General features: G+C 44.2%; 1 protein-coding gene across 1 annotated transcript in view; it reads right to left on the reverse strand.

The window, feature by feature from the left end:
* Nucleotides 1–27,259, reverse strand: part of LOC119448717 (Down syndrome cell adhesion molecule-like protein Dscam2) — a 322,695-nt gene that overhangs the window by 178,103 nt on the left and 117,333 nt on the right. Inside the window, exons 2-3 of the mRNA XM_049665781.1 lie at nucleotides 6,373–6,545; nucleotides 1,901–2,057 (exon numbers count right to left, since the gene is read on the reverse strand). Coding sequence (XP_049521738.1) covers nucleotides 1,901–2,057; nucleotides 6,373–6,545 — 330 coding nt within the window. The remainder of the gene's footprint in view (nucleotides 1–1,900; nucleotides 2,058–6,372; nucleotides 6,546–27,259) is intronic.

A 27,259-nucleotide genomic window follows, 5' to 3' on the forward strand; every position in this document is an offset into this window, starting at 1 on the left:
CGAGAGGTCCACAGGTGCACGGAGGTGAAGTTAATAAAAGCTACTATACCCAGCCTTGCCTGTGCTCTATTGTTCTGCGCATCGGTGGTCTCAGTGCGACAATGATATGAAGACTTAGTTTTTTATTTACCATGTTCAATTAACAATTATCGTTTACCCCCTATCCACGCATATGTGCAGACATTACTTCATATAAATGCAGGATCATAACTGGGATAAGTTACCTAAATACGTAGGTGCTTAACGGTGCAACCTGTGCTCCAAAATGTTCTACTTTATACTCGTAAATACACATATTGTCGGAGTCAAAACAGCGTAAGAACAGAAAACAAGGCAATGAAACGGATGACCAAACGCATGCTCACGTTCCTGCTAGACCAGGTCAGCGCCCTCGCTTTGTACACATAAAGTCGTTCCTGAAAGCATGTCGAGAAGTATCCCGGTCATTGTATCGTGCCTTTTTCGCTGTTAATATGTGTTTCTCGCAGTGCAGTGCAGTTACCCACCTCCTTAACGTTCCTGTGGAACGTGACCCTTACGTAACCTCATTTGATGGCGGTATAAATATAAATATACCCCTCGGCAACTCGGTTCTCGTTTTAATGCGAAGCATTCGTTGCCTCATTCCGCGCACTTTGAAGTAGGTCCGTGAATAGGTAATTTCTCTCTCGCCCCACTTCGGGCCGCTGTAAAATTAAATGCATGACTGACAGTGGAATCGTGCCTTTGCCTCTGAAGCACAGCAGGCAAACAAGAGGCTCTAACCACTGGGCCGCGATCTCACGAATACTCTTCTCGTGCCAAAGCCGACTAGCTGTTTGAGACGTTTGGGGCGTTCGTCACGTGCCTGTTTCTCGCGTTCTTTGCTCGTAACAGCTCACCATTTGAGATGCTTTGTCACACTTCACTGCCTCTCTAGTATCGGCCCACGTTCCACAGTACTTTCCCCGTAGCAGCTAACGCTACGTAAAAACTGTTCGATGCCGTATCGCCTTCTTGATCTGCCACGATCGAACAGGTTTTAACGCTTCATCGCCGGGGTGCAAATGCCACCTTCGTTTTAACATACAACACATGGCATAGCCATACGTATACGTAAGATTGCGTTAAACATGGTTGCTGTAGACGTTACAATTCGTGTTTCTCTCGCTTACGCTCATCCCGTACCTATGTAGAACGCTACAAATGGCATGTCGTAAGCTCGCTTCGAACGACCAGAGTAGAAATGCGTGACACGACCGTCGTGTTTCTGCAGTCGTCACACACATTATTACGTCGGACACATGGCTGTTCGTCTTACACAAACACATTGGTCCACCTGGCAACGTTTTGCGCAATCCCAAACAATGCTGGGTAACCAGCTGCTAGCAAAACCCTTTCGTATAACATGGTTTCCCACAGTGCGTGATACCTGCTTCGTTGTTTTGTATCGTTTTTTTTTTTTTTCATTAACGGGCTACGCTTTTAAGGGATAAGTGACATAATTACTTTTTTGATCATGGAAGTGCCGGTAAGAAACCAAAAAGGCTCTATTTACTCTACTGGGTAGTACGTAAATGCTACTAGCCCTGCTATTGTGACCCATGGCTAATAAGATCTTTGTAAATTGTTGCTATAACTTTGCTAGGTTTATCTACCAACTCATTTGGGCCGTAAATGCTACTACCGGCGTCGATAGCATTATTACATTTACTAAGATATCAGTGATCATTGTCACAAGCATAGTTGTTGGTTAGTAAAAACTGCGGTAAGCTTTTTTTGTTTTCTAAGTGTTATATAGCACTCACTTCATTTGCGCTATCTGTCTCGAAACTGCGTCACGAAACCTGCCACCATTCTGGTTTCATTGTTATCAGGTATGCTGTAGGTCCTCTATAGTTAAAGGGACGATCGCGCTCACCTCCTCGGACGTGCGCCAGACGGCTCTTCACGAGCCCCACGGTGTTCGAGGCTACGCAGCGGTAAGTAGCGGAGTGCAGTTCCGGCCGGAACTGGGAAGGGCCGAACGCCGGAAGCACGAGTGAGCCGTCGGAACGTGTCTCTCGCAGCCCCGGAACCTGCATGTGAAATGTGTAGACAGTTTTGGCCTGTTCGTAGACTTCTTACCGTTTATGAATAACCGGTCTACCGGAGCCGTGGACGGAAGTACCAAAGCTGGTGGCGGCTCCTCGTGACACTTTGTCCAACTACAACGTGTTGGAAAAAACTTTTTGTGTCCCGTTAGTGTTCACGTGAAGGAAAAATCGTTAAAGGACTGCACGTTAACTATTATATACTTCGCTACCAATGCTTTAAACCATCAGTCAAGAAGATTATGGTAAGTTGCTGCAGTATTAGCTTTGTGTGTTCTCATGGGCAATCTCGGCGTCACGAAACGTCGCTAGAAGCGTTGTTGCTGCCGTACACTTGGCCTGTCACCACGCATTTCGCAAAACTCTCCGCTATCCGGTTTGTTAGCGCTTGTGTAGCCGTATGTTGATTTCCAGCCCACAATGCAAAGCATCAATAAAATTTTGAACATGCTGGGGGTGTCTTTCGCCGAGCTATATACCTCCACATTTCCGCGATGATCCGGTGAAAAGCAAACAGTGCACGCGTGACAGTGTATTGCTCATATGCCAAAATGATAATCACATACTTTAGCCTCGCGAAGTTTTCTGAAGACATTGTTCTTTGATTTCAATGGAATCATATCATTAGCTTAATGTAAAACGTTGGGTTTTAAAATGTCCCTTTCCCGAAAAAAAGAAAGTCCCATTTGTTATAAATCACTTATGAGGCTGCACTAAACCAGCTTTGGTATTAGGTAATTTTATTATGGTCTGACAGCTGACCATCTTCGACACCTGAAAATAATTAATTCGAATTGGATTTATTTCCATGCTCAATGGGGGAAAGCCTGAACAAAAATTAAAACAAATTTCCTTGACAAAAGTTCTCGTCCCCTTTACAAGGCATACAATAGAAGGAACCAGAAATGCATCTATTAACAATGTAAACATTCTGTGAGCACTAAAATATAAAAACATGCCAGCATACATTCTAGTGCTGAAATTAGTAACAGTTAACTAGTCTTCCATACATCCTCTTTTCGAAAGAAAATAAGAACCGGAAATACAGAGGATGCCAGCAGTACATAGGTAAAATGCACATAAGTATTCACGCAAACACATCGCCACCAAACAAAATGGTATCATGGATCCATCAGAAAAAAAAGCGTCAAGTGTCTAGAGAATACATTTGTGCCTTTAGAAGGGATATCTCGTATTCCCAGGTCTAAACTTCGGGGAAACCCGGCAGATATTGTCTGCCATATTGGCATCGCGAGTTTTCGGGTATTGCTAAAGCAGGTATCGAACTTTTTCAAGTGAAGCTTGTTATAACTCACACTTTTCAGGTGGCGTCCTATGTACGCACAAAATTATCATCATTAGCATTGGCTCAAGCAGTCGTCGTCTTCTTCCGCACCTGGCTCGTTGGCGCCCTAGGTTTGCGCTCATGCTCGTGCTCGGCGCGCGCTCGTGCCACTGCTCCCACGTTCGTCCGTCGTCGTCTGCTTCCACAGCTTACTGCGTTGCCGCTAACCAATCCAGCGTAGAATTTCCCTTCTCTTCTGTCGTCGTAATGGGGAGGCCGCGTTTACGGGAGTATGAGCCATTGCATAAGGGGGCATGAGCCATTCCTTGTATTACGTAAGAGACAGATTTAATTTTGAAGCAATTTCATGGAAATCCATCCAGAATGAGCGCGCTCGGGAAAGGGTTCGTCGTCGATGTGCCGATTTTAGCGTGAGGGCTTCCGAAGCCCAGGCGATACGTCAGCGAAGAGCCGCGAACCCTGAGTTGAGGGAGCGCTATGTCGAGGCCAAACGTCAGCGAAGAGCCGCCAACCCTGAGTTGCAGGAGCGTGATGTTCAGGCCAAACGTCAGCGTCGTCTAGCCCTCCATGAACCCGACAACGGTGGTGCACGCCTCGGCAACGCTAGCGCCAACTTCCCCGGTGCGACGGCCAGGTTTCAAAGCGATTTTTTCAACCAGAAGTTCGCAGCCAGGTGCAGTGCGTGTGACCGGTTGTGGTTCGCGCACAACAAGGTACTAGTCAGTGCAATTCCTTCTATAGGAACACCGAACAAATAGCCGACAAGCTTCGCTTACCCCCATTTCCTCGGGAGGAGACGGGCTACTGATTTTCTTTTCTTTTTTTTGATGACGCTCAAAGTGAAAATTTTATTGGACTGGTAAATGCATATCTCTTTGTCTCATGGATATTTCGATAACTAGCTTTTTCAAGTGGTAGTTCGGCTGTAGGCTACAATGAATAAATGTTTGTGCTCTCTTGAACACCCACTGACTTACATTTATGCTATCTTTATTTTTATTTTTTATGTAATACAAAGCAAAGTCCAGGGTGACCAATTTTGTTGCCGTAATGCGGAAGATGCAACAGCATTTCTAATAAGAATTTTTGTATTTGTAGTAATGATCGCGCTTAGGTAGCCTTGCACTGTGAACACAGCGTATCGATAAGTGAACACAGTAGCAATTGTACGCCGGCGTACTGCCGGCATTAGAGACGAGTCAACAAGACTTATCGCCCCAGCCATGTGAAACTATAGGATTTCTTTTTATGAAGGCGATCGCACGTGGCTCGTTCATTCGGAACTGATGAATTTGCACAAGCCTAGAATACCGCACGTCAAAGCTACACACTGACACGATAGCATGATCGACCAGTCTCATGTTGTCCGACGTCCATCGACCACTCTTCTGTAATCTCTAGACGTCAAAATGGTTCGTACTCCCTACTGTTGGCGCCCAGCTAGTGCAATGGGACAGCGCTGAAACGCGACGACAGTAAGAAAGGCGACAGGGCATGGGCTAGGCCAAACAATGGAAGGAATGAAAAGCTCGACAAAAGTTCAGCACACAGTATGAATTTATTATGGCAGATCTGACATCCGCGTATTCAACAGACAAGTCGAAGGTATAGGCACCGTGCACTGCTGTTTGCGCGCGATCTATGCGCCACTACAAGTGAAGCTTTGGGACGGCCAGTGTCAAAACCAGCAAAACTAGAGAAACGCTGTATACATTCGCCGGGATATTTTCGATCGCTTATCACGAAAGAAGGCTGTCCGAGTTGTGAAAATATCAAAGTGCGCATGCTCTGCATATGATAGCACGCGTTCGCAATCGATATGAGCAGCGGGAACAATTGTGAGCTTGATATCGTCAAAGCGCAGGGCATACCTCTCAAACGAGCTACGATAAGGAAGCCCTTGTCGTTCGGAATGGCGTATCATTTTCATCGCCTCTCTAGCGACCGGCGTCAGCAATGCTGGAGAGAAACAAGAAATCTCGTAGCGGCATCTGAACAGTGAATGGTGCCCATACTGACACGTGCGTCATGCCTTAGCGTGCATAAGGCTTGCAAAATTTGTTTAGTGGTTGCCTGGGCGAGCCCATGTTTGGCACTTTTGAATGAGTGAACGAATGAATGAATGAATCAATCAATCAATCAGTCAATCAATCAACCAGTGAATAATATTTTCTGAGGAGATATTTGTCGGCTTGTTGCTTAGCTAAGGTTATTGTAAAGTCTTGTGGACGCATATATTATTATTATTATTATTATTATTATTATTATTATTATTATTATTATTATTATTATTATTATTATTATTATTATTATTTGATTTAAAAACATATACATTGTACAGGAAAAGGAAAGCGGGGAGCATGCTGGCAACTGCCACCGGAAGAGGCACAACACCTGGTTACTCTTTAGAGGGAGGAGATAGAAACGTGGATATGGAGGACAGGAAAAAGGGAAGGAAAGAAATGGGAGGAAAGAATAAAGAAAGCGCAAGATGAGAAATCTCAAAGAATAAAGTAGAACGCATTATACGAAAACCAAAGGAAACAAACATGATCGCAGGACGAACTCGGGCTTGTCTTGTTCGTTCACGTGTCCAAGAGTGCGCTGCCTTCGCAACACCAAAAATATTTTACAACTAGACAGCGCGTCGACCGGTACTTTCTGCTGTCGTCTAGTTTCAGCGCTCTTGCTACCCAGCGACCATTTCACGTCACGGTAACTGCAACCAGGTAATGGCAAATGCCACGAAATTAAGGCAAATTGCTTTCGTAGAACACGGCTTGAGAGGCTGCACTTGCTTCTCGAACGTGCTTCCAATAAAAAGCTTAAGACGAGAATGAGACAGACTAACAATCTTTCTGTCTCCAAGTTCCGTTTTTTTTCCCCCGCTCTTATTTCTAAAGCAAGGTCCCGCTTCAATTCGTCAACAGCATTCTCACGCACTTCAAGATTTAAAACATAGAATCACGGTTGCATTGACCGTTTCGTCCTCACCGTTGATGCAGGGCTTCCGTCCTCTTTCTCCCAGCGAATGCTGGGTTGTGGTTGACCTTGTGCTGAGCAGGGAAGTACGGCACCGGTCTCGCTCGAAAACTCAACGATGGTTGGGGGCTCTAGGACTATCATGGGACCCCGGCTGCCAGTGTGATGGGGACTTGATGCTGAAGCTGCAAAAATAGAGAAGGCTCCCATTCATGTCTGTTCCTCCTCCCTTAACAACTTCGTGCTTCTGTTGCATTCACAAACAATCAAGAAGTGAAGAAGTTTATCATGCAATTCATAATCAACAACAAATCCCAAATCATAAACTGAGTGCTGACGGATTTTAACACAACCCAAACCTTGTCAAATTTCTAGGTATATATGACGTAAGTGTTTAACAGCGGAGCAGTTTGAGCCGGCCGTTATTCTGTTAGTGATCCACAAAAAATGTGGGCCGATCCTGGCGGTTGTACAGAAATGGTCCAAGCGCAATGGCACCTACCCTGTGAACTAGCGAAGCTGAGCCTGGATAAGCCTAGCTAAGCATGGTTGCGACTACTTAAGCTCAGTCAGTCATCGATAGCCTATCAATAGCCAATCAATAAATAATCGCTAATCAATCAATAATTAATAAATTCCGGAAAATGCTGGGGATGACTTGGTAGTGCTTAGTCTAGCCCAAAAGCCAGGACTAGCTAGGTGCCCATCAACTCCGCTGTCTCGTTAGCATTGTGCCTCCAGAGCAAGCTACGCTAGCTTTTTTTTTTTTTCCTGCCAGCATCTAGAAGTGGTCTCGCTCTTATAATATTTCTTGAGACAGTGTAACATCGTCCTAAACCTAATCTACGGCAAAGCGAGAAAATTTGAAACTTAGAGCGCAGATCGGTAATAGACATTTTGGGAAAGTAGAGCGCGCCACCAAGCAGGGGCCACGATGCATTATCGGAATATGAGCGATAGCGCTTCGGTGTCTGCTCCTGACGTGGCCAGCCACGTAGGCACATCAGCAGGACGATTTCTTTATCTGTTTTAATAACTCGCTCAGTGCTGACAACCTACGCGGTGACTCATGCATAAATGCATCGGATACGCGCTATGGAACTGCTTAAGTAAGTTCTGCTTGGTTACGTTTCCTTATATGGCTTATTCAACAAAACAGCTGAATCACGGTGAAGCCTCCAGCTTGTTAGGTGTGACAAAATGCGTGTCTTCACACCATCTCACTGTAATACGCGCATTTACACGGCATGGATAAAGGGAGTCTTCGGTTTTGCAGTCATTGTACGTAAAACATTTTATATTGCATCAGCTCGGAATTATTGCGTGTTTACATAACGTTCTCATATAACCGCAATGCCCAGCAACGTTCGTTAAGGTGACGGTTCTTCTAAAGGCTTTCCACATTAATATTTCTCGTTTATATAAGCCATACTATGAGATCGATGGTTTGACGATAATTCGTCTGGTCGGGAGGAGGCATAATTGAACGAAACAGTGAAACGTGGAGCAAAAATTAACAGGTTTAAAAAAACCTTAAGTACTGTTGTAGTTTTTTAAACCTTTTTAATTTTTGTCGGCGTTTCACTGTTTCCTTCCATTAGGCCATACTATAATGGACCAGCAGTTTTTTTTTTTTTTCAGAATCTTTAAAGTCATTTTTTGGCGTGCCGACAGTTGTTAAGACCAGGCATGGATCCAGGTTCTTTTCAGTAGGGGTGTGTCACTTTCAGACGGTCATTGATGATGAACGCACGGATGCGTACCGTAACTAATAATAATAATAATAATAATAATAATAATAATAATAATAATAATAATAATAATAATAATAATAATAATAATAATAATAATAAATGCATTTGCGTCCCGCTAAGCGTTCGAACGACACACTGCTTCTTTATAACAAAAAGCATTGGCATTGAAACATGCCGCGTTACTTCTGGGCTGGCCCCGACGCGGCTGATTTCCTTAGCCACTCAGATACAGCAATAATGCACCGCTATGTCAGGTTTGACTGGATATAAAAGGAACAAAAATATTTTGAAGATAAAGTATGCAGGTCAGCCGTGTGCGCTCCGATAGCAAAGCGCTAGTACTTAATACATTTAGGTTAAACAGAATATGAACAAATAAAGCACGCGAGGGCCAACTTCTGACGCTAAGTCTACTTTCTTTTAACAGAGATATAACCTACTTGCCATATCAGTATTATTAAAGCCTTCTGTTAAGCATGATAGCAATGCCGGGCTTCCTAACGAGTTCATGCGTGCCAGTTCACCGGTGAGAAACGCTGACATACAGATAAGCGTGGGATTGATTTATAACAGCGATAACGAGTTCGATGATGACCTAACAAGACAAAAATACAAATACAATATTCTGCATCATAAAGCTAAAATACAAAAACGTTATGCACAGTCTTTTTTTTTATTTTTTTGGTCTCCAAGTCACTTTAGTCTTCAAGTACGCTGACGATGCGCACACAAACCTTTAAGGGAAGGGCGGTCAGGAAAGCCGGGATCCGCGCATGGTTTTCACACCCTTCCAGGCCTTCGATTCTATCGCTACTCTAGCCTCCCGGGTTGCGTAGCATCGGTAAGCCTCAGCAACGATTTTACGTGGTTTTTTGCATGAAATAGAATCTTAGGGACCGAAAGCGTCGACTTCACACCTAATTAGCTGCCGCCGTTAAAAATGCATTGCGAACGTAAAAGTAAGAGACTCTCGTTACGATCAGGCACCAGTCTTCTACCAATCATTGCACACCAGCTATATTCAAAAAGTCCTGATAAGATGCGACGCCCTACTCGACGCCCTAGGAACATCCCGCATATTGTTGTACAATAGTCAATGCGACTGGACGGATGCAGTGAATTCCAGCGCGGATTACCTGTGACGATGCCTGCAATAAATGCAGCGCCGCTGACAGCAGGCATAAATTTAGGTTAGAATTTGCATTCAACACAAAATAGCCACTAACAGGACAAAGCTATGTCGAAAGTGCGCCTATTCAGCAAAGCAGTGTCTAGTACTAAACCACTGGCGAGATCGGGGACCGCGATGCAACAGCATTTCGCAAGCGGGCATCATGCATGGAGCCGATCGTCTCAAAGAAGCCAGTCGCTTGGTTTGCACGTTTTCTCTTTGCACCTACGGTGTCAAGAAAAGCAATCGTACTAATTTACGCGTGTCATAGCTGTAGAAGCGTTAATCGTGTTGGCAAAAGTAAGTTATCCCAAGCTAGATCGCAAGCGCCGTCGGTCGCGACGTCCAGCGAGCTCTCCCTATAGGTGGCTGTCAGTGGACGGCGCGCCGTTGTGATGTACTTGTTGCTCGTACAAGTGTACATTTATTGACAACGTTCATGAAAGAACAAAGCAGTGTGGTGAAAATATGTTTGTTTGGTAATTCTTGAGCAGGATACAAAGTTTTCCGAACGCACATGCATGGGGCTTCGGATTTGGGCGGAGGATGCATGCGCAGGATCGGGCACTGAATCGTAGCAAGTGGTTCTTGCTCTCTTTTTTTTTTTTGTTCTTTTTTACTGCGGCAGTGCTCTCAACGCCCTAGCGGCTTGGTGGCCAAAAACCCGTTATGCCGGAACTGCAAGAACTGGAAACCGACCCTCAAAATTACCATGATTCGTTAAGGGCCACTGTTGGCATCGGCATTTCCAAAAACGGGAAATACAACAGGGAAATTAAATGGTATGGAAAGGCAACCTGGTAATGTCGGAAATAGGCAGGCATGTATCGACTGCGCCTTAGCTTCAGAACCGGTTCATGAACGACTAAACCAAAAGACGATATATAGGTGATAAAGGAGCAGACTACCTAGATAGTGATCGTAAGTTCATAAAGATAACTTTCGGGAGATACACCGGTGAAAGACACGCAGCATGTCCTGCAGAATTCTTAGAACTTGATAAAAAGCAAATATAAAAAATAGCGAAATGCGTAGAGAAGAAATGGAGGCATTTTCTTACAGCAGTCTTGGATTACAATGAAATCGTAGACGTCACGCAACAGGAGATAAGACAAACACGGCTAAAAATCATAGGATTGGAAACATAAAATCACGCAAGTGCTGGAAATAGGAAATAAAGCAAGTCATAGAAGAACATAGCCAGGCAGTCTCGGTATCATCGACAAGTCAGAAAGTTGGGATTACAGGAAGAACATTAGCATTTTACCATTTCCTTTAAAATTGTTAAAATCTCACAGGTTTCATACAGAACTTAAGCGCTTTCTTTTAGCTTTATCCGACTCCCATTTTTCAGTGTAGTACTGTTTTTTCTTTCTATTTTTTAAACTTTAACATGTGTTTCTATATTTATTTCCTGCATTCTTTTCATCGCCTTGGAAAAGCACCCTTTGTAGTTCTGCCTATTATTGAGTGATCTGCAACCTTGTTCTTATGCATTAACTGCTGCATTCTTTTATGCATTGTCTTTAAAAAAAACTGTATTATCGTAAACTTTACATGTTGCCATTGTTTGTTTGTATTAATAATTGTTTGTTTGTATTATTAATTCTTGTCATCATGCATAGGAGGTCCCATTTCAGTTTTTAACTACGGGACCTCCTTCTGTATATACGTACCATGTAATTAACCCCGTTTTTGTATTGAATAAAGTGATTCAAAAGTTTGCTGCCTTGGATTCCCCCCCCCCCTCCACCGAAATATAAAGGCGCACCAAAAAGATTCTGAAACGATATAAAGGCACTCGCAGTAGAAACTAATAATTTGCCACCGCTTATTAGGGATGAAGACGCTGTTCGATGGAGACGACGCGCCGTGGTACATGGATGACGTTATTATTGAGAACTTCGGCAAGAAAGACAGCGTAGTTCAAACTCAAGCATAGCCAGACGCAGAGAAGGGTGAGAGCTCAAGGTTTAACCTAGAAACATTTTCCTCGAAAAAAGAAGAAAATACGCCTAACCCCATGGCTGCAGGCAGCACATGAAATTCCACAAAAGCTAATCAAACAGATGGACCCAATAAGCCAGGCACAGCTGACTAGTGCCATAGAGCGACTTATTGAGAAAAAAAAATCGGATAGGAGGCGTGAAAGGAGGATGAACCGTAGCTATAAAAGCAAAGGGGATAAGGATAAGACTAGCGCGTACAGGCAAGTTATAGTAACATCGGTAATATATAGGATGGCAATGCAAGCCATAAAGTTAGAGCTGTCGAAATGGGTGGAGAAAAACGATATACAGGAGAGGCTACAGAATGTTTTCAGACCACGTTAGATGCTTAGATGATAATATCTTCGTAATAATGCCGTATATAGAGGTTTCAGCTGCTCAGACTAGACCTTCATATGTAGCTTTTCCAGATATTAAGGGAGCTTACGACAACGTATACAGGGAGTTGCTCTGGGATGTTCTCAAGCACCAGGATATAGACGACGATGTTGTGGAGCTGTTGAATGAGATAGGCAGGGTAACCGAGTACAAATTATATGGGAAGGCCCGGAATACAATAAAGATGTAGAAATTCACGCAGGACTGAAGCAAGGATGCCCTCTTTCTCCACTGTTGTTCACGATTTATGTTAAGGGCATAGAAATACGACTGGAAAGCATTGAATTAGGTATTGATTTACCTTGCATCCGTAAGGGGAAAGGAGTGCAAAGAAGGTCCCTGGACTGATGTAAACGGATGACATAGTGCTACTAGTGGAAAATGCAAAGGATTTACAAAAAACTTGCGAAAATAAGTGACAATGCAGCAAGGAATCTAGGCATTTGGTATTGCACACATAAGTTGTAAATTATGATATTTACTGAAGAGATGAGTAATGACGCGGTATCGATTCAACAGGAAGTCATACCCATAGTCGAACAATTTAAATATCTGGGTGTATACATGAACGAAGGAGAGACCAACTCAAGCGTCTACCAAGATGATCTAAAAATAAAGGGGAAGCGGTATGCAGAAATGATCAAGCATAACTTTCGGGCTACAATAAATACAATATGGTGCGAAAAATTTGGAAAAATTTAATGTTGTCAACGCTAATACATGTTCGCAAATGAAATGCAATTATGTGCTTTAAATCGAAACCCTGCCGGGGTTGTCGATAACCTAGAGGGCGGGGGGCTGACTGGCTTTGGGGGTCCACGGTAAAACCCCAAATGAGGCAGTGCAAGATGACATGGGTTGACATTCTTTTGAAGTCAAAGAAGCACAGATAAAACTTAGTTTGAAGAAAGAGTAAGGCAAGATGGAAGAGAATAATTGGTCGGCTAAAGTGCGGTAATATTTGAAATTTAAAAGTGAGGACGCGGAATGGGTAAAGAGGTCAAGAAAGTTGGCAACTAAGTAGAGGGTAATTGGAAGGGTAACTAGACAACCAGGAGGCATACAAAATAAAGTGAGAGAGAGAGAGAGACAGCATAAATTGGATGCAAAAGATGGAAACAAAGAATACCATGGAGACTTACAAAAACAACACGAAATAAATCAGTTGGAAGAATCCGTATCATCATATCGGAAAGCGGAGTCTTTTGCTATTCGAGGCCAGAGCTGGCTGCCTGGGGAGACAGACATAGCGGAGCAAATGTGGGCCACAGGATGAGACATGTGTGTGTTGCGATAAAGCCTGTAAATGACTCAGCACTTCGTAATTGAAGACCATAAACATTCACCAAGCGAGACTCGTAGAGAATGTCCACTTTCTAGAACCGTTGGAATTCAAAGATAAGTCAGAGACGCTTACTCGTGGCAAAAAAGCAGGAAAAAGATTCATATAACTAGAGTCATTGCAAGCGTAGGTAACGAAACAATATTGTGATAGCAGTTTTAAATATGAAAGTTAAGAGGAGATCAGATAGGCAAAAGGCTAGATGGCGAAAGTAGTGGTGAAACATCTATAAATCAAACAGGCTAGGTGACTATTTGTCACAGCCCCACTTCAAATAGGATACCAATTAACATAATCAGATATATTCACGGTATTCCTACGTTGCCCACATGGTTGAACGCTTGCCACATCGTATTCCTATGTTTCACACGCAAGAAGACATATGGTTGTGCTTGTTTAAAGTTCAAATGTAAATTTATTTTAGATAAAGGACAGCGACAGCGGCTGTTCTGCTTTGTATTTGTTGAATCTATGGTCTACAATTATGTATGCAGAAAACCCCCGCAGGACCATTCAAGAAATGGCGCATGGAGATTGTCATCACAGGACTCGACGAGTGCAAACCTAACTCGGCAGTTGTGATTATTCACAATGTGAACTTGCAGTCAGTTGCGCTACTTAGTAGTTCCAATGAAGACAGCGCACAAAAAAACAAGGACCAATAAGAGACAGGGACACGCATTGCACTGTCATCATGGTTGTTTCTCCTTTTTCCTTACTTTTCTCGGCAACGGACAACGATTGATGCTTTATCAACGAACTCAAAACCGCTACGCATTGTATATTAGACAGCCACTATCATTTCTCAACTTTTTCCAAGAGTGTATAGCTGTCCCGCTGTGTCATTACATTAACTAAAGATACTCAAGTTTCTTACTGGGTGAGTTGACACGCTCTGCTGTATACGTGATAACGTGGTTGCAGGCCAGCACGCATTGAGAAGGACAAAACGGACGGGCACTACACTTCAACTGACTTATTCGTAGCCCGGAACTTTGCATAAACTAACTAACATGCGCGAACGCTTAGCGTCGGTACGCATAGCAACCAAGATTGACAAACACTAGGGTCAGTTTCAAGTGATAGGTATAGCCACGCCATTAATGCAATGGCACTTTCCTACCAAATAGGTATTGAAAGCAGTAGTCCCATGCACATTTCTATTTCTACGAGGCTTGAGGTGACCGAATGAACCGAGTGGCGCCAAATTTATAAAAACATTTATTCGGAAGTAGTCCTTGCCCTCAGCCCGACTGTTCTTGCGAACAGCTCTTGTATAAAAACATTTATTTTTCTAAGCGCAGGACATTGTATTTGTAAATATGCATCTAGAAAGAGGGTGGCATGCTATAGATGCAAGGTGCCCGTCTGACAGGATATCCTGACGTCGTCGAAGTTGGCTTCACACTGGTCATGAGATGGGAAAAGGATCCTTGTGAGCGTATGATGAGAGAGCAGTTAGTATTAATAACGTGAACCATTTCAGGAAACGTGAATCGCGCAGAATATTATATGCCCAGGGTCCTTCCATTTTAGATAAGACCTGAATTTCTGATTCTCCCACCCCAAACAAATTTCGTGAAATAGGGGTTAAACACCTTGCCTCTCCGAAGTGCCGCCTTTTCGGCGAGGGCTTAAATAACCGCCCAGGTTATAAAATAAATCAATGCGATATATATATATATATATATATATATATATATATATATACAGGGTGCCCAAGCTATCACGCATCACGATTAAAAAACAAGGAGGAGTGGCGTTGCGCGAAGCAAACCTAGTGCATATTGTTTCCAGTACAGTGGAGTAGCCGCCAGCAATTTTTTCGTTACCGAGATTTAATAAGATACTTGTCATTAATTATCTACCTCAAGAAGTACTGTCCTACTTATCAAAGTGCCAATGCGAAAATTGTAGAGAAACATGAAAAACTCCCAATACAGCTTTCTGTTGCTCAATACGTGTTACATAAATGTATTTTTTCGGGGGTGAAAAGAGCCCGCGAATACACGCAGAATTACCGTGCGACTGGTCGCTCGAGGCACTTTGCGTGTATTCACGGGCTTCTTTCGCGCTCGGAAAAACACTTTTATGTAGCACGTACTGAGCAACAGAAAGCTGTATCGACAGTTTTTCATTTTGCTCTACAATTTTCTCTTTGACACTTCGACAATTAGGACAGTACTTGTTGAGTTAGATAATTCATTACAATTAGCCAATTAAATCTCAGTAACGAAAAAATTGCTGGCGGCTACTCCACTGTACGGGAAACAATATGCACTAGGTTTGCTTCGCGTAACGCCACTCCTCTTTTTTTTTTTTTTAGTCGTGATGCGTGATAGCTTGGGCACCCTGTATACATATATCGCATTGATTTATTTTATAACCCGGGCGGTTATTTAGGCCCTCGACGAAAAGGCGGCACTTCGGAGAGGCAAGGTGTTTAATCCCTATTTCACGAAATTTGTTTGGGGTGCGAGAATCAGAAATTCAGGTCTTATCTAAAATGGAAGGACCCTGGCCATATAATATTCTGCGCGATTCACGTTTCCTGAAATGGTTCACGTTATTAATACTAACTGCTCTCTCATCATACGCTCACAAGGATCCTTTTCCCATCTCATGACCAGTGTGAAGCCAACTTCGACGACGTCAGGATATCCTGTCAGAAGGGCACCTTGCATCTATAGCATGCCACCCTCTTTCAATATGCAACACGACGATGGCGCATCGCATAGCATTTTTCACACGTCGCGTACATGCAAATGGCAAAAATGAGCCAATAAGCGAACGCAGCGCTCACACAGTTTCTTTCCTTTGTTAAAAAAAAAGCAGAAAACAAGGTAAACAAGGAATCGCCAAACACGGCGTTGTCTTTTTTTCTTTATGTGCTTTATAGAAAAAGCCTAAATAATGCCAGCCAACGTGGATTTAGGCAAGTTCGTCGCATGACTTACGTAGAGCTCTCTGCTTCACTATATTTTCCTGCGAGTTATCTTGAATCTTTGTCCTTGTGTTACCTACACCCCCTCCAGGCCCTCCTTATCATTTCTAGAAACAAAAAGAAAACGGAATTGTCATCTCTAGCCTACCAAGAGGCCACATTACTATTCCTGCATGAAGAACACAGTGGACGTCTTCACGTCTTCACGGATGGCACGGTTTCCTGCGCAAGCTCAGCAGATGCAGTGTTTATTCCCGCAGGATCCATCACTATCAAATTCAAAGGATATCATTTGACGTCATCGACGGCTTCAGAACTCGCCGCCCTGCGTACTACTCTGTAGTTCGTAATTTAAGAATTGTCACAGAAATGGTCCGTCATCATTTCTGATACCAAGGCAGCTTTCAGTGTCATGTCGCCATTTCATCATGGACGTAATGAACATTTAGCCGCTGACATAAGACTGATCTATCACCATGCAATCGACAAAGGACACAACATCGCATATCAATGGATCACTGCGGCATCTACGGTAATGACCGCAGGGTTAAAGCTGCCCGATCTGGCCATGATGATATCCATTGCATATCAATACCACTGTCGAGAACCGATGCAGCTAAAATGTTTTGCTCGCTAGGACGCTAATTGACATTGGCCCAATAAAGCTCGGCGGAATTCACAAACACTAGTCTCGATAGTTTGGATTCACATCTACAGCTTCCTCTTCCGCCAAGGATATCGCGAGCTGAAGAAATGCTTCTGTACACGCCTTTGCCTCGGCGTGGCCTTCACAAACGCCTACTCATTTTGCATCGGAATGGCCGACAACGCAACATGAGACGGCTGTGGCAGCGACGAAACAATTGCGCATCTTCTTTGTGAGTATTCTCGTTTCAGTGCGCCTAGGGGAGAACTTACAACTGAATTAGACTGGACAATCGCCCTTTGTCAGAAACCTGAATCCTCGCACACTATAGTCGAGAACGGCCTCAGCACAGAAGGCGTTGAACGCGTTGTCGAGAATTTTCTGGACAAACGGACTTAGTGAATGACTTTGATAAGTGTCGCGTGCCACATGGTATCCATGTACAAGGTTTTTCTTTTCTTTTTTCATTTTGCTGATGTCATTTTCTATCACCTTTAATTTCCTTTACCCCTCACTCTTGCGAAGGTTAGCCAGCCGGTCTACACTGGCTAACCTCCATGTATTTCTCTCTCTCTCTTACTTACTTAATGTAACGTATGTTTGTGTAGAAAAGGAGTCAACTGCCTGTGGTAATAGTTTCTGAACGTTACAATGAAAATCTTGAGCTTTGGGTTACTACAACAAAAACCCCTAAATTCTCCCTGGTTTTACACTTTAAAAATAAAACAAAATTTTTACTCCCCAAATTAAAATAAAACACACTGAACTCTAAGACGAAGGACCCAATATATTATGCACGAGTGTAATAACAACCAAACAAAAGCATGCCTGTGGACTTAGTGCGTCAGTGAAATGCGAGAGCACCCCTCGATACAACAAAAGACAGCAGGCTTCAGGCTTCCTATTCAATTGGCAATTTTTTGAAGAGATCTCTTGGTGACTTTCACTCTGACTGAGAGGTATCTCCTCGAAAAGATTGCATAGCATTTTCATAAAGAAGTAAACACAGATGGGGTGGCCAGACATATAAATTCAGTCGTAAAAGAGCTCGCTGTCTTGGGTGCCACCGAACAAAGGAGCCAAAAGCATGATATAATTTCCTTTTACGTAGGCCCTCCATCTCGATACGTCGGTCACCCGCCGAGGTGGCTCAGTCAGCTAAGGCGTTGCGCTGCTGAGCATGAGGTAGCAGGATCGAATCCCGGCTGCGGCGGCCGCATTTCGATGGAGGCGAAATGCAAAAACGCCTGTGTGCTTGCGTTGTAGTGCACGTTAAAGAACCCCAGGTGGTCAAAATTAATCCGGAGCCCTCCACTACGGCGTGCCTCATAATCAGAACTGGTTTTGGCACGTAAAACCTCCGAAAGAAGAAGAAGATACGTCGGTTTAGTATGCAGGAACATTGAGCGACTAAGTAAATAAACACAACACAATTTGGTAGAACCTGGCGTCATTCTTGATGAACGGTTTGAAACTAGTCGTTCGGTTGCCAATACTGTGGTTGGCGATGAGCGGAATACAGAACCATAAGAGCCAAGTCACAGTTTGGCCGCTTCTCTCAGATGGCTTGAGCGCACATAAATCAAACACCCTTCTGCTAAAAGAAATTTTGAAAGGTACTCAAAGGCAAAGTTTATTTGCTACACAAAGCTGCAACAGCTGACCTTACGATGAAAAGGAAGTCATCAAGACAACGGCGAAGGGACCATTATGAAGATATTGACGGTATGACGACGATTATGGCGACACTGAAAACAATAACGCCTGACATAGTCCGACTCCTCACACGTCAGTGAGCTGCGTTCGAATGTTGGATGGCGAGAAATAAAGTTGTTTTTCGGCTGACTTGTTTTTACTCCTTGCCCTTCATTAAAGTTCTCTGTCTGTCTGTCTGTCTGTCTGTCTGTCTGTCTGTCTGTCTGTCTGTCTGTCTGTCTGTCTGTCTGTCTGTCTGTCTGTCTCTGTCTGTCTGTCTGTCTGTCTGTCTGCAGATGAGATTGTAGCTTTTATGCTCATAATGGAAAAAAAAGCATCAAGAGCGTAAAAATGGCATACAGTCATTATTCTAAAAATGGCGCAAGTGTGCCGCGATACACGTGCCTCTTATCGATTGCTACTTTTTACCTTACTGTCATGTAGCCGCTTTCTGACACAGAGACAAACAACTGCCACCGGAGAAAACGCAGTCGCGGCGGTCACCGCCAAGCGCAGGAAGGCATAGTGAATTTTTTAAGAGGTTTATTTATTTCCTACTCTCAAAAATTTAGTTCTCTCGCGGCCCCTGCCGCCAAATGCATCTAGCTCATAGCAGAACTTGTTCACTGAAGGATAATATTTTTGTTTTAGTACAGAGCCTACACGAGAAATTCCGCTTCCCGAAAGAAAAAAAGCTAGAGTTCTATGAAGAAAATATCTGCGTAATACATGCGCCATTTCGCATTCTTTTATACGAGAGGCAAGACGACCTCTCTGTGGAATGAAACTGAGCTGTGAGCCAAGGAATATTGATGGTTTTATCTTCGTGCGAGACGTTTCCAAACAGAATTTTCCAATAAGAATGCCGACACGGTCGAACTAAGGCTGCAATTGACCACACATTTTTTCATGCGGTGCTGAATGTCTAGTTTTTTTTTTTTTTCACTTGAAAAAATCTTTTTGTCCGTGAAAAACAAACCACATCATTTTCTTATCAAGAAATTGCTCAAAGGCATTTCTATTTTCTTTCTCTTTTTCCTCTTTCAGGCGTCTTAAATGAAAAGGAAACCAAAACGCGTATTGGATTTGCATATCTTAGATATGAAATTTGCCAGGCCATAGTGAACGTACGGCCATTTGTCAAATATAAATAGCTACAGTTTCATAGAGACTCGTCTCGCAAAGTTGTCGTTATGTGTTTGTGCTTCGGAAAACTTTTGTTTGCCCATTCCTTCCTTGCGCGTTCTGTTGCCAGCATATCGTTATTCTCGGTCAGATCATTTATTTCTGTGGAGACACCCAAACCTACGCTGTTTCATTGCGCTTCTAGTTTCGGAAAGCACACATACTGCAAATCACCAGCTCTATGTATATGTTCACTGAAGGAAATTGCATGTATTATTGTGAAGTGTGGTGGCATCTTGAAGTATAGGTACTAATGTCATGCTCTTTCAAAGCAATGTCCTTATAAGATACTCGTATGTAACTATTCTCGTGATCAGCTATGCCTAACCTTGTAAGGAGCACTTTGTGTAGACAGTGCCAAGTCATAATCAATGAATGTCTTTCTGTAGCATGGCCGACATTGATCGGTATATTGAACATGCTCAGTGGATCTATATTCAATAATGTGGAACATTGAGCTTAAATAACGCATCAACTCTCTCGTGTATTTCAGTCACATATTTTGTCAACACCTGGACCCGCATCCCTTTTAACAATGGAAGGAGCGAAGTCTCTTTTTTCTATGTAGCCCACGCACTAAGCCGTCTGCAGCATTATTTTCTGCAATTACACAATGACTTGGGACCCGCTTGGGTATGTTATATTACGTTGTTATTATTTCAGTGTTCATGGTGAAAGTATTTTGTATTTCGTATATTGTAACAAAAGAGCGCGTAATCCAAGCGCGCGCCGAGTATCACGCAAGCCAGCGAAAGAACACGCCCGCCCCGCGGCAACTTCAACAGAGGGGGAGAGCGCATACGCCTCAAACAGCAACGCGAACAACGGCGCCGAAACGTCTAGAAGAGCCTCGACGAAGCGACGTTAACCGGAGAGAGACAGAGGGCCCACGCGCGCGCCGAGACACCTTATCACCCGGCGAGTCGAGAGAGATAACTACACCGTGAGCGTGCGCCAACAGCATGAGTCATCACCCCCCCCCCCCCCCATCGACAAAGCTCCGACAGCAGCGGTCGAAGGTACGAGAAAAGACGAGAAGCTTCCCAAGCTTTGGCCATGCTACGAGATCACGACTCCGATAGGAATGTTCGAGAACGCCTGCGGAAGCTATATAACTGCCGTGCGAGAATCGTTCAGTGGAGTTCAAGAGTTCAGTCCGCACCGGTGAAGTGATGTAACGTGAAGACCGAGCGTCTACGGAAGAAGGGGATTCCCCGGCAAGCTAGTCGACGGGTTCATCGAGCGTCTGCATTTCCGGAAGAAGTTCTTTCTTCGAGATTTGCCCCGAGTTACGCCGAGATCGTCCGACTTCAAGACCAACACTGGTGAATACGATTGGATACTTAGTGTTTCTTTTTTATTTTGTGTTTTACGTGTTGGACTCTTAGTGCTTGTCGTTAATTATTTTCTTGTGGTTGTTAACACCCATCTGATTTGTATTGTGTTGTGTCTAGCCTAAGTGTGCAAGTGTGTGTATAACTGCCTTGTGCGAAGAATATATTTTGTTGTGTTTTGACAACTCTGGGCTCTGACTCGGTCTTTGGACAGCAACCGGCGTTCGCTGGCGCACCAGAGGGCCCACTCTTAATTGTCCTTGCTTTCGTGGAATTATTTTCGGAAGCTGATAAGTCGGCTTTGGAATCTGGTCCGGCGTCTTCGCCTCGTTAACGGGGTCTGTGACATATACTAAAGCCTTATTCGCTGCGCAAGATCTGATGATTTTTAGGGAAAGGAGTGACGATTGAGACATACTTAGTATTTCCGGTTTACATGGGTCTTTTTAACACGAAAGTGTTTTATTCCGGGGTCCACCAAGACTTCACTGACGTATTTCCGTCACGGAAATACGTCATAGAACATAATACAAAGAAAGAAACCAGAAGAAAAAGTTCCACAAACATGCAAAATTTGGAAATCGAACCCACGACCTCTCGGTCCGCGACGATAGATCGCCGAGCGTTTAACCCATTGCGCCACAAACGCATTTGCAGAGAGCTACACAGACGCGCCTTATATATCTAACACTCCTCCGTGTACCCGCGCTCTTGCTCGGGGCGGTGCCGCCGCCTACGAGCAGAAAAGAGAAGTACTGCATTATCACACTAACGCGCACCGACAGTGAACGCTTCGGTGGTCTCATCACTACGACGCCTCGATGCCAGCATTCGAAGGGACGCTGGCATCAAGAAGCACTACCAACGCCACCTAGGTGGCGTTGGTAGTGGCGTTCACCGTACTCAGCACAGCGGAGCGTGGCCTCTGCAATTAGCTCTGAAAATGTTTCTGAAGTTGATCGCGGAGGCTGCAATTACGACGCGCTGTACGCGCTGATTTGACTCGGTGACGATTCAGTTACGTGCTTTGTCTTGCGCGTTGTATTAGTGTGTCAGTTACGTGCTTCGTCTTTCGCGTTGTGCTAGCGTGTGCAGCGTAGTGCAGCTTCCATATGCACGACGGTTGCTCATGGTCATCGACGTTGGTAGTCGTGATGGAGGAGACGTGCCACCAGGCGTCAGCGTGGGTGCATCAACGCCTAAGGGCGCTTTAGCCACAAAACACCAATAGACATTATATATCAATGTGCAATAAACATTACACTACTTCTGTGAAGACACGTTTTACTTTCGTGTTCTATACCGATTCCTATATAAGAGGGATCAACCACATTTTGTGCATATAAGTTTAATTGCAGTGACAGTCGTGTAAACTTCTGGCGTGGTTCACATAATAGTGTCAGATAATTTGAACGCTGCTTGTTCCCCGTAAACAGGGAGCAAGAACGCGTCCATACTTTGATAACTGCATATTCTGTCTGGATATAAGTGAACACGGGTCTAGTGCACAGTACAAATATGGGGCAATGTTCGATAATCTACTATAACTAGCATGGTTAATTTACAAGCAGTTCCTGCGACTGGAGTGAAAACATCTCGTATGCGAGAAGCAAAGGAGGGCGCGACATGTCTACTGTTCAGGGCTGTGGTAATGGAACAAAGTTTCTGCATTGCTCTATAATTTTGAGCACCTCTCCCCCTACTCAGTCGTTATGCATCTAAGTAATAAAAGGAATGATTGGCGTGTTGAGCGTTTATCCAAAAAAGTGACGGTTTGTTCCCTCAAATCTTGGTGCCTGCAAAAAGCGGTGTTGAGTGTCCCGAATAATGAAGGAGCTTTTGGATTCCCGTGGAATTCCTGAACATCTAGGGAGGCTTTTGGTTGTTGGGCCTTGGAGGGATTCCTCTAAGTTGTGTGAAAGGCCACCAATAGCTAAAGCAGAGTTTCCAATCATTAGCCGGATTATTGTATAGTGTACACATTTCAACACATATCAAAAATGAAGTCATGCCTCCCCTTCCGATTCCTGCGAACCGAGAGCTGACTTGCTGTTCCATCACTTTAATTTCATGCTTTGCTTACTTGACTTACATTTCTCACTGCAGTACCGCCAGCATGATCCCAAAAGTCAACTCTACTCTACAAGAACAGAAAGTTCACATCATGACTTTTTCTAGTGAAGGAATAAATCAATGTACTGAGGCCCTGGAGGTTTCATTTGCTACATCCGATAGATGCTTAGAAAGTTATTTCCCCTGTCTCAATGTTCGCAATAAAAAAGGTGAAAAAGATTAAATATAGGAAGAAAAGACGTTATGGTATTGAAAGGAACGTGACATGCACTCTATCCTACACCACTTGCTGGTGCTTTTCAAGACGCTCCACAAGGAAGAAACAAATTGGCGTGGCTCTTTCCTCGTTGGTGACAACTTGGCGGAGAAAAGGCGCCCCAGGCGATCAACAACATCGATGTATCGCAAATAACCACCGATACAGGCTACACGACCTCAGCAAGGCAAATACGGAACCAAGGAAATACAAAAACTACGGGCGCAAGGAGGCCCAGTTGACTCGATTGGCGCGGGATCAAAGGCTGTGTTTGAGCGAACAGGCTTGTCGAACCCAAGAGAAAGTGCGTACCGAGGCGCATTAGACACGCACCATTGAGTGCGTTCCTTAGACTTCGAGAGCACCTGTCTTCTCACTAGTACGGCACGAAGGTCGCTACTGTGTTTGTTGTTGGTGACGATGCGGCCCGCGATCATTCTTAACGAAAGGGAAGCAGGCAAGGACTGCTGCTTCTTTTAAGACGTTGTTCTAGTTCCTTTGCGCTTTCTGTTTTTCTTTTTTGCTTATCGCGAAGGGAGAAAGAGAAGTGAGATGAGAAAGTCAAGCAAGCTAACCGGAAGAGATGCTTCTTGTTTTCTACCCTAAAGTGTTGGACGGGTAAAGGGGGAAAGGGGTGGAAGAAATATGGGGAGAAAGAAAGCAAGCGCGACCGTAAAAGAAAGCAAGGGGGCGAGGAACGCGGGAGTATCGGAGGTTACTCGAACGTAGCAATTGCGATAGGGCCTTCACCGACTTCTGGTGTGATTACCGTATATCTAGTAGGTGACAGTGTGACTCTATAGGGGCAAACGTAGGTAACGTGTGACGCACCCCGTACTTTCTGATGCGCAGTTGCCAGAATAAGGCTCAAGACAACAAGTACTGCTTAAAAAGGCGCAGTTTCGCCCGAAAGGCGAAGCATCTATTGCGACAGCAAATTAATAGACAGCTATACGAAGTAAGTATAGTAGTTCTTTCGGCCATATAAACTTGTAAACATTCGCTTACTAACTCAATTAGCGGACATGAACACAAATAGCGTTCATGTCCGCATAAATTTGCATCACGTGCAGAAAAGCTGGCCGCATTTTCTCCACCTGGTGCTTTCATTACCTGGCATGTTTGAACTCTCCACGGCTAGTATAAACACAGGCACACACTATATCACGGGAAGGCCTTTGAAGTAGGTCAGCACATTGTGTCATGAGAAAGCCGGCGTCATCAATCGCGTTAGCATTTGCATGTCCGTGATGTCTGAATCAACAAAGTCGCAGTTTCGCCTGAATGGAAAAACATCGATTGCGATGGCAAATAAGTAGACAGCTACACGAAGTAAGGATAGTAGATTTATCGGCCGTATAACCATATAAAGATTCGCTTTCTAACTAAACTAACAAGCATGGTATCACGCGTGCACAGGTAAAGATGAACGCATCTCGCTCGATGACCGCGGAAGCTCACTGTGAAAACGCAGGAGTGAGGAAGCCTGGCAGCATCAGCGAGTGAACTGACCTTTGTGCTGTCTCTGGCTTCAACGCGAACTAAACGTAGAAAGCACAGCGCATACGAAGCTACGGGCACTCGGCGCATGTACTTTCTCCCCATAGCAGCTTGCTTTGAAGATGAGGCCCGCGCGCGCGCGCATTTCGGCAACGTCGGAGATCGCTTTCATGGTACGGTGCCTTCCTTCCTCGCGCGCGCTGATATTGAGCCACGATCGTCGGCTGACCATGGCAAGCTTTCACTCGCACCTACAGCGTACGGCGCGCGGCGCCGATGTTATCGTGTTTGTACTTTATACGAGCATCACGGCGACTGCAGGAATGTACTTGGAGTGTCCATTTAATTGCTATTGCAGTAAGTTGTTTACTTCATGGGTGAGCAGGACCAAGCTATCGGCTCAGGCCGACGGCATCTTGGACTAGGGACGCCGCCCACCTCGAATAGGTTCTACTATCGACTCAGTTTTATAGAAGTTATTGCTCCTTCTCCTCCTTCACATCCTAAGCATGCAGAAAGAAATAAAGTGGTACGGCTTACGTGTGCGTGTTTGACCAATTTATTGCACTAAAGCAATTACCCATAGCACGCTTATGCGGAATTGCTGATGCCATGGTCTCTAGGCTTTTGCTCTTGACTGTACTTGCCTTGCATGGAGATTAGGCGAAGCGCGTGTGGCTAGTTTAAAGAGACTTAGAAAATTTTCAGCCGTTCTGCCAAAACCGCGCGACTTGGCGCTCCAGGTACTTTGCGTGTATTTGCGGGCTTTTTTCACGCTCGCAAAACCACTCTTATTGAGCACGTATTGAGGAATAGAAAGCTGTATCGGGAGTTTCTCATGTTGCTCTAAAATTTCCTCATTGACACTTTTCATCTAATTATAATGTTTGAAAGCTTGATTATTAATTAAGACTACGTATGTAATTAGGCTTGATGGAAAAAAATTATCAGAGTATCTCCAAGCGACGGCAAACAACAACACCTTGGTTCTGTCCAGCTACATGACATTTGCATATTTTTAAATCTCGGTGCATGATAGTTGGGACACCCTGTATATACATATGTGCTGGGTGTTTTTCTTTCGGTGTGAACAATTTTTAACAGCTAAGCTGTTTAAGCCAGTCATAATTTGTGGTGCGCAGCAAGAAAATACCAATAACGAAAAGAAACTTTCTTGCCGAGGCGGGATTCGAACCAGCGTACTCCCGGTCCAAAGGCGGGCGTCGTAACCACTAGGCCATACAGCCTCTTTTTTTGTTAATCTAAATTCGCACAGTATCCCATATCTTGTTTGTCCGTATGATGATGTTCCATGCGATATGTTTTTACCGTATCCGATATGCGATATGTTTTTAGCCTATGGAAATCTCGTATGCAAGAACGAAATCCACAAAAAACAATTTCCTCAAGATTGCATTTCGTTCAGGTGATCATGCAGTTAAAGGACATTTACGACCAAGAAGAATGTTAGCCGGCTTCGTATCCACTTTTGATTAGGTGTTTAACTTCCCCTTACAAGTTTTTGCTGTGAAGGACGGTGTTGCTGTGTGTGACGTTATCTTCATATGGACTTCTCGTTCACGTTTGATTACTTATGTCCACCTGGTGCTCATATTATTGTAAATAGTTCCTGTACATACATCGTTTCATTCATTGTAATAAATACCATGTTAAAAAAAGGCTATACAGCCACGCCTACAGAGCAAGCATTTATGCGAACCATATGATTGCGTTCGAGCGTCGTCGTCTTCGTCCACAGCTGGTGCGTTCGTACACTCGTGCTCTGCGAGGTGAAGAGGTTTTGCGCGCTATAGAGACGCATTTATGGAGCGGGTCTCCTGGAACGCGGTGTCGGCATTGGAACGCGGTGTCCGTGTTGCAAGCTGCGCTATGCAACGCGCAGTGTCGGCCGTAAGACGCGCGAAAAGAAATTATCATCATCATGAGTAATAAGATGAAAAGTTCGCGAGCACTTCCGGAAAATGCTGGGCTACGATCACCCAGCTTCGCTGTTTCAAGTGTTGCGCGGCCTGAGTGCAAGGTTTTTCTTCATCAGTTTGTTCATTAAGGGCGATCCCGCCTCTTAAGATGGTTTCAGGTGAACGGGCGGACACAACTGCCACGACAAATCGCAGTGTTCTGTAGCTAAGTGTAAAACTTCACCATTTATCTTTTTATGTATTCACGTTAAGTACATGTTGTAATTGCCTAAATAAAACCGAGCTGCCGAGAAGTGATGTCTGCTTAGGAGGAATCCAAAAATTAATTCACCCATTTCAAAACATCCGTCTCCGCAACCTGCTAAAACATTGCAGCGACATTCCAGTTACGATTGAACCGGATCTCCGGAAGTAGGCCGTTTAGGAACCTTTTACATTCAAAGGCAATGTATGTCTTAGCGCAGTTTAGGGGTGGGGCGTGGATCTCTCGGAAGTGTTGCTACATAATCTTACGATTTCTGACACACTATCTTGAGTTCTTTACCGTGCGGAATCAATTTCGCAATTTCATTGCGCTTTATTAGCCAAAGGTTGCAATCAGCTGATTGAACATTGCGAGAGAGAGAGAGAAATGGGGTGGGAAGAACAGCAGCTTAACCGCAAGACATTATG

Source organism: Dermacentor silvarum, chromosome 4 (genome assembly GCF_013339745.2).
Source record: "Dermacentor silvarum isolate Dsil-2018 chromosome 4, BIME_Dsil_1.4, whole genome shotgun sequence".
NCBI lineage: Eukaryota > Metazoa > Arthropoda > Arachnida > Ixodida > Ixodidae > Dermacentor > Dermacentor silvarum.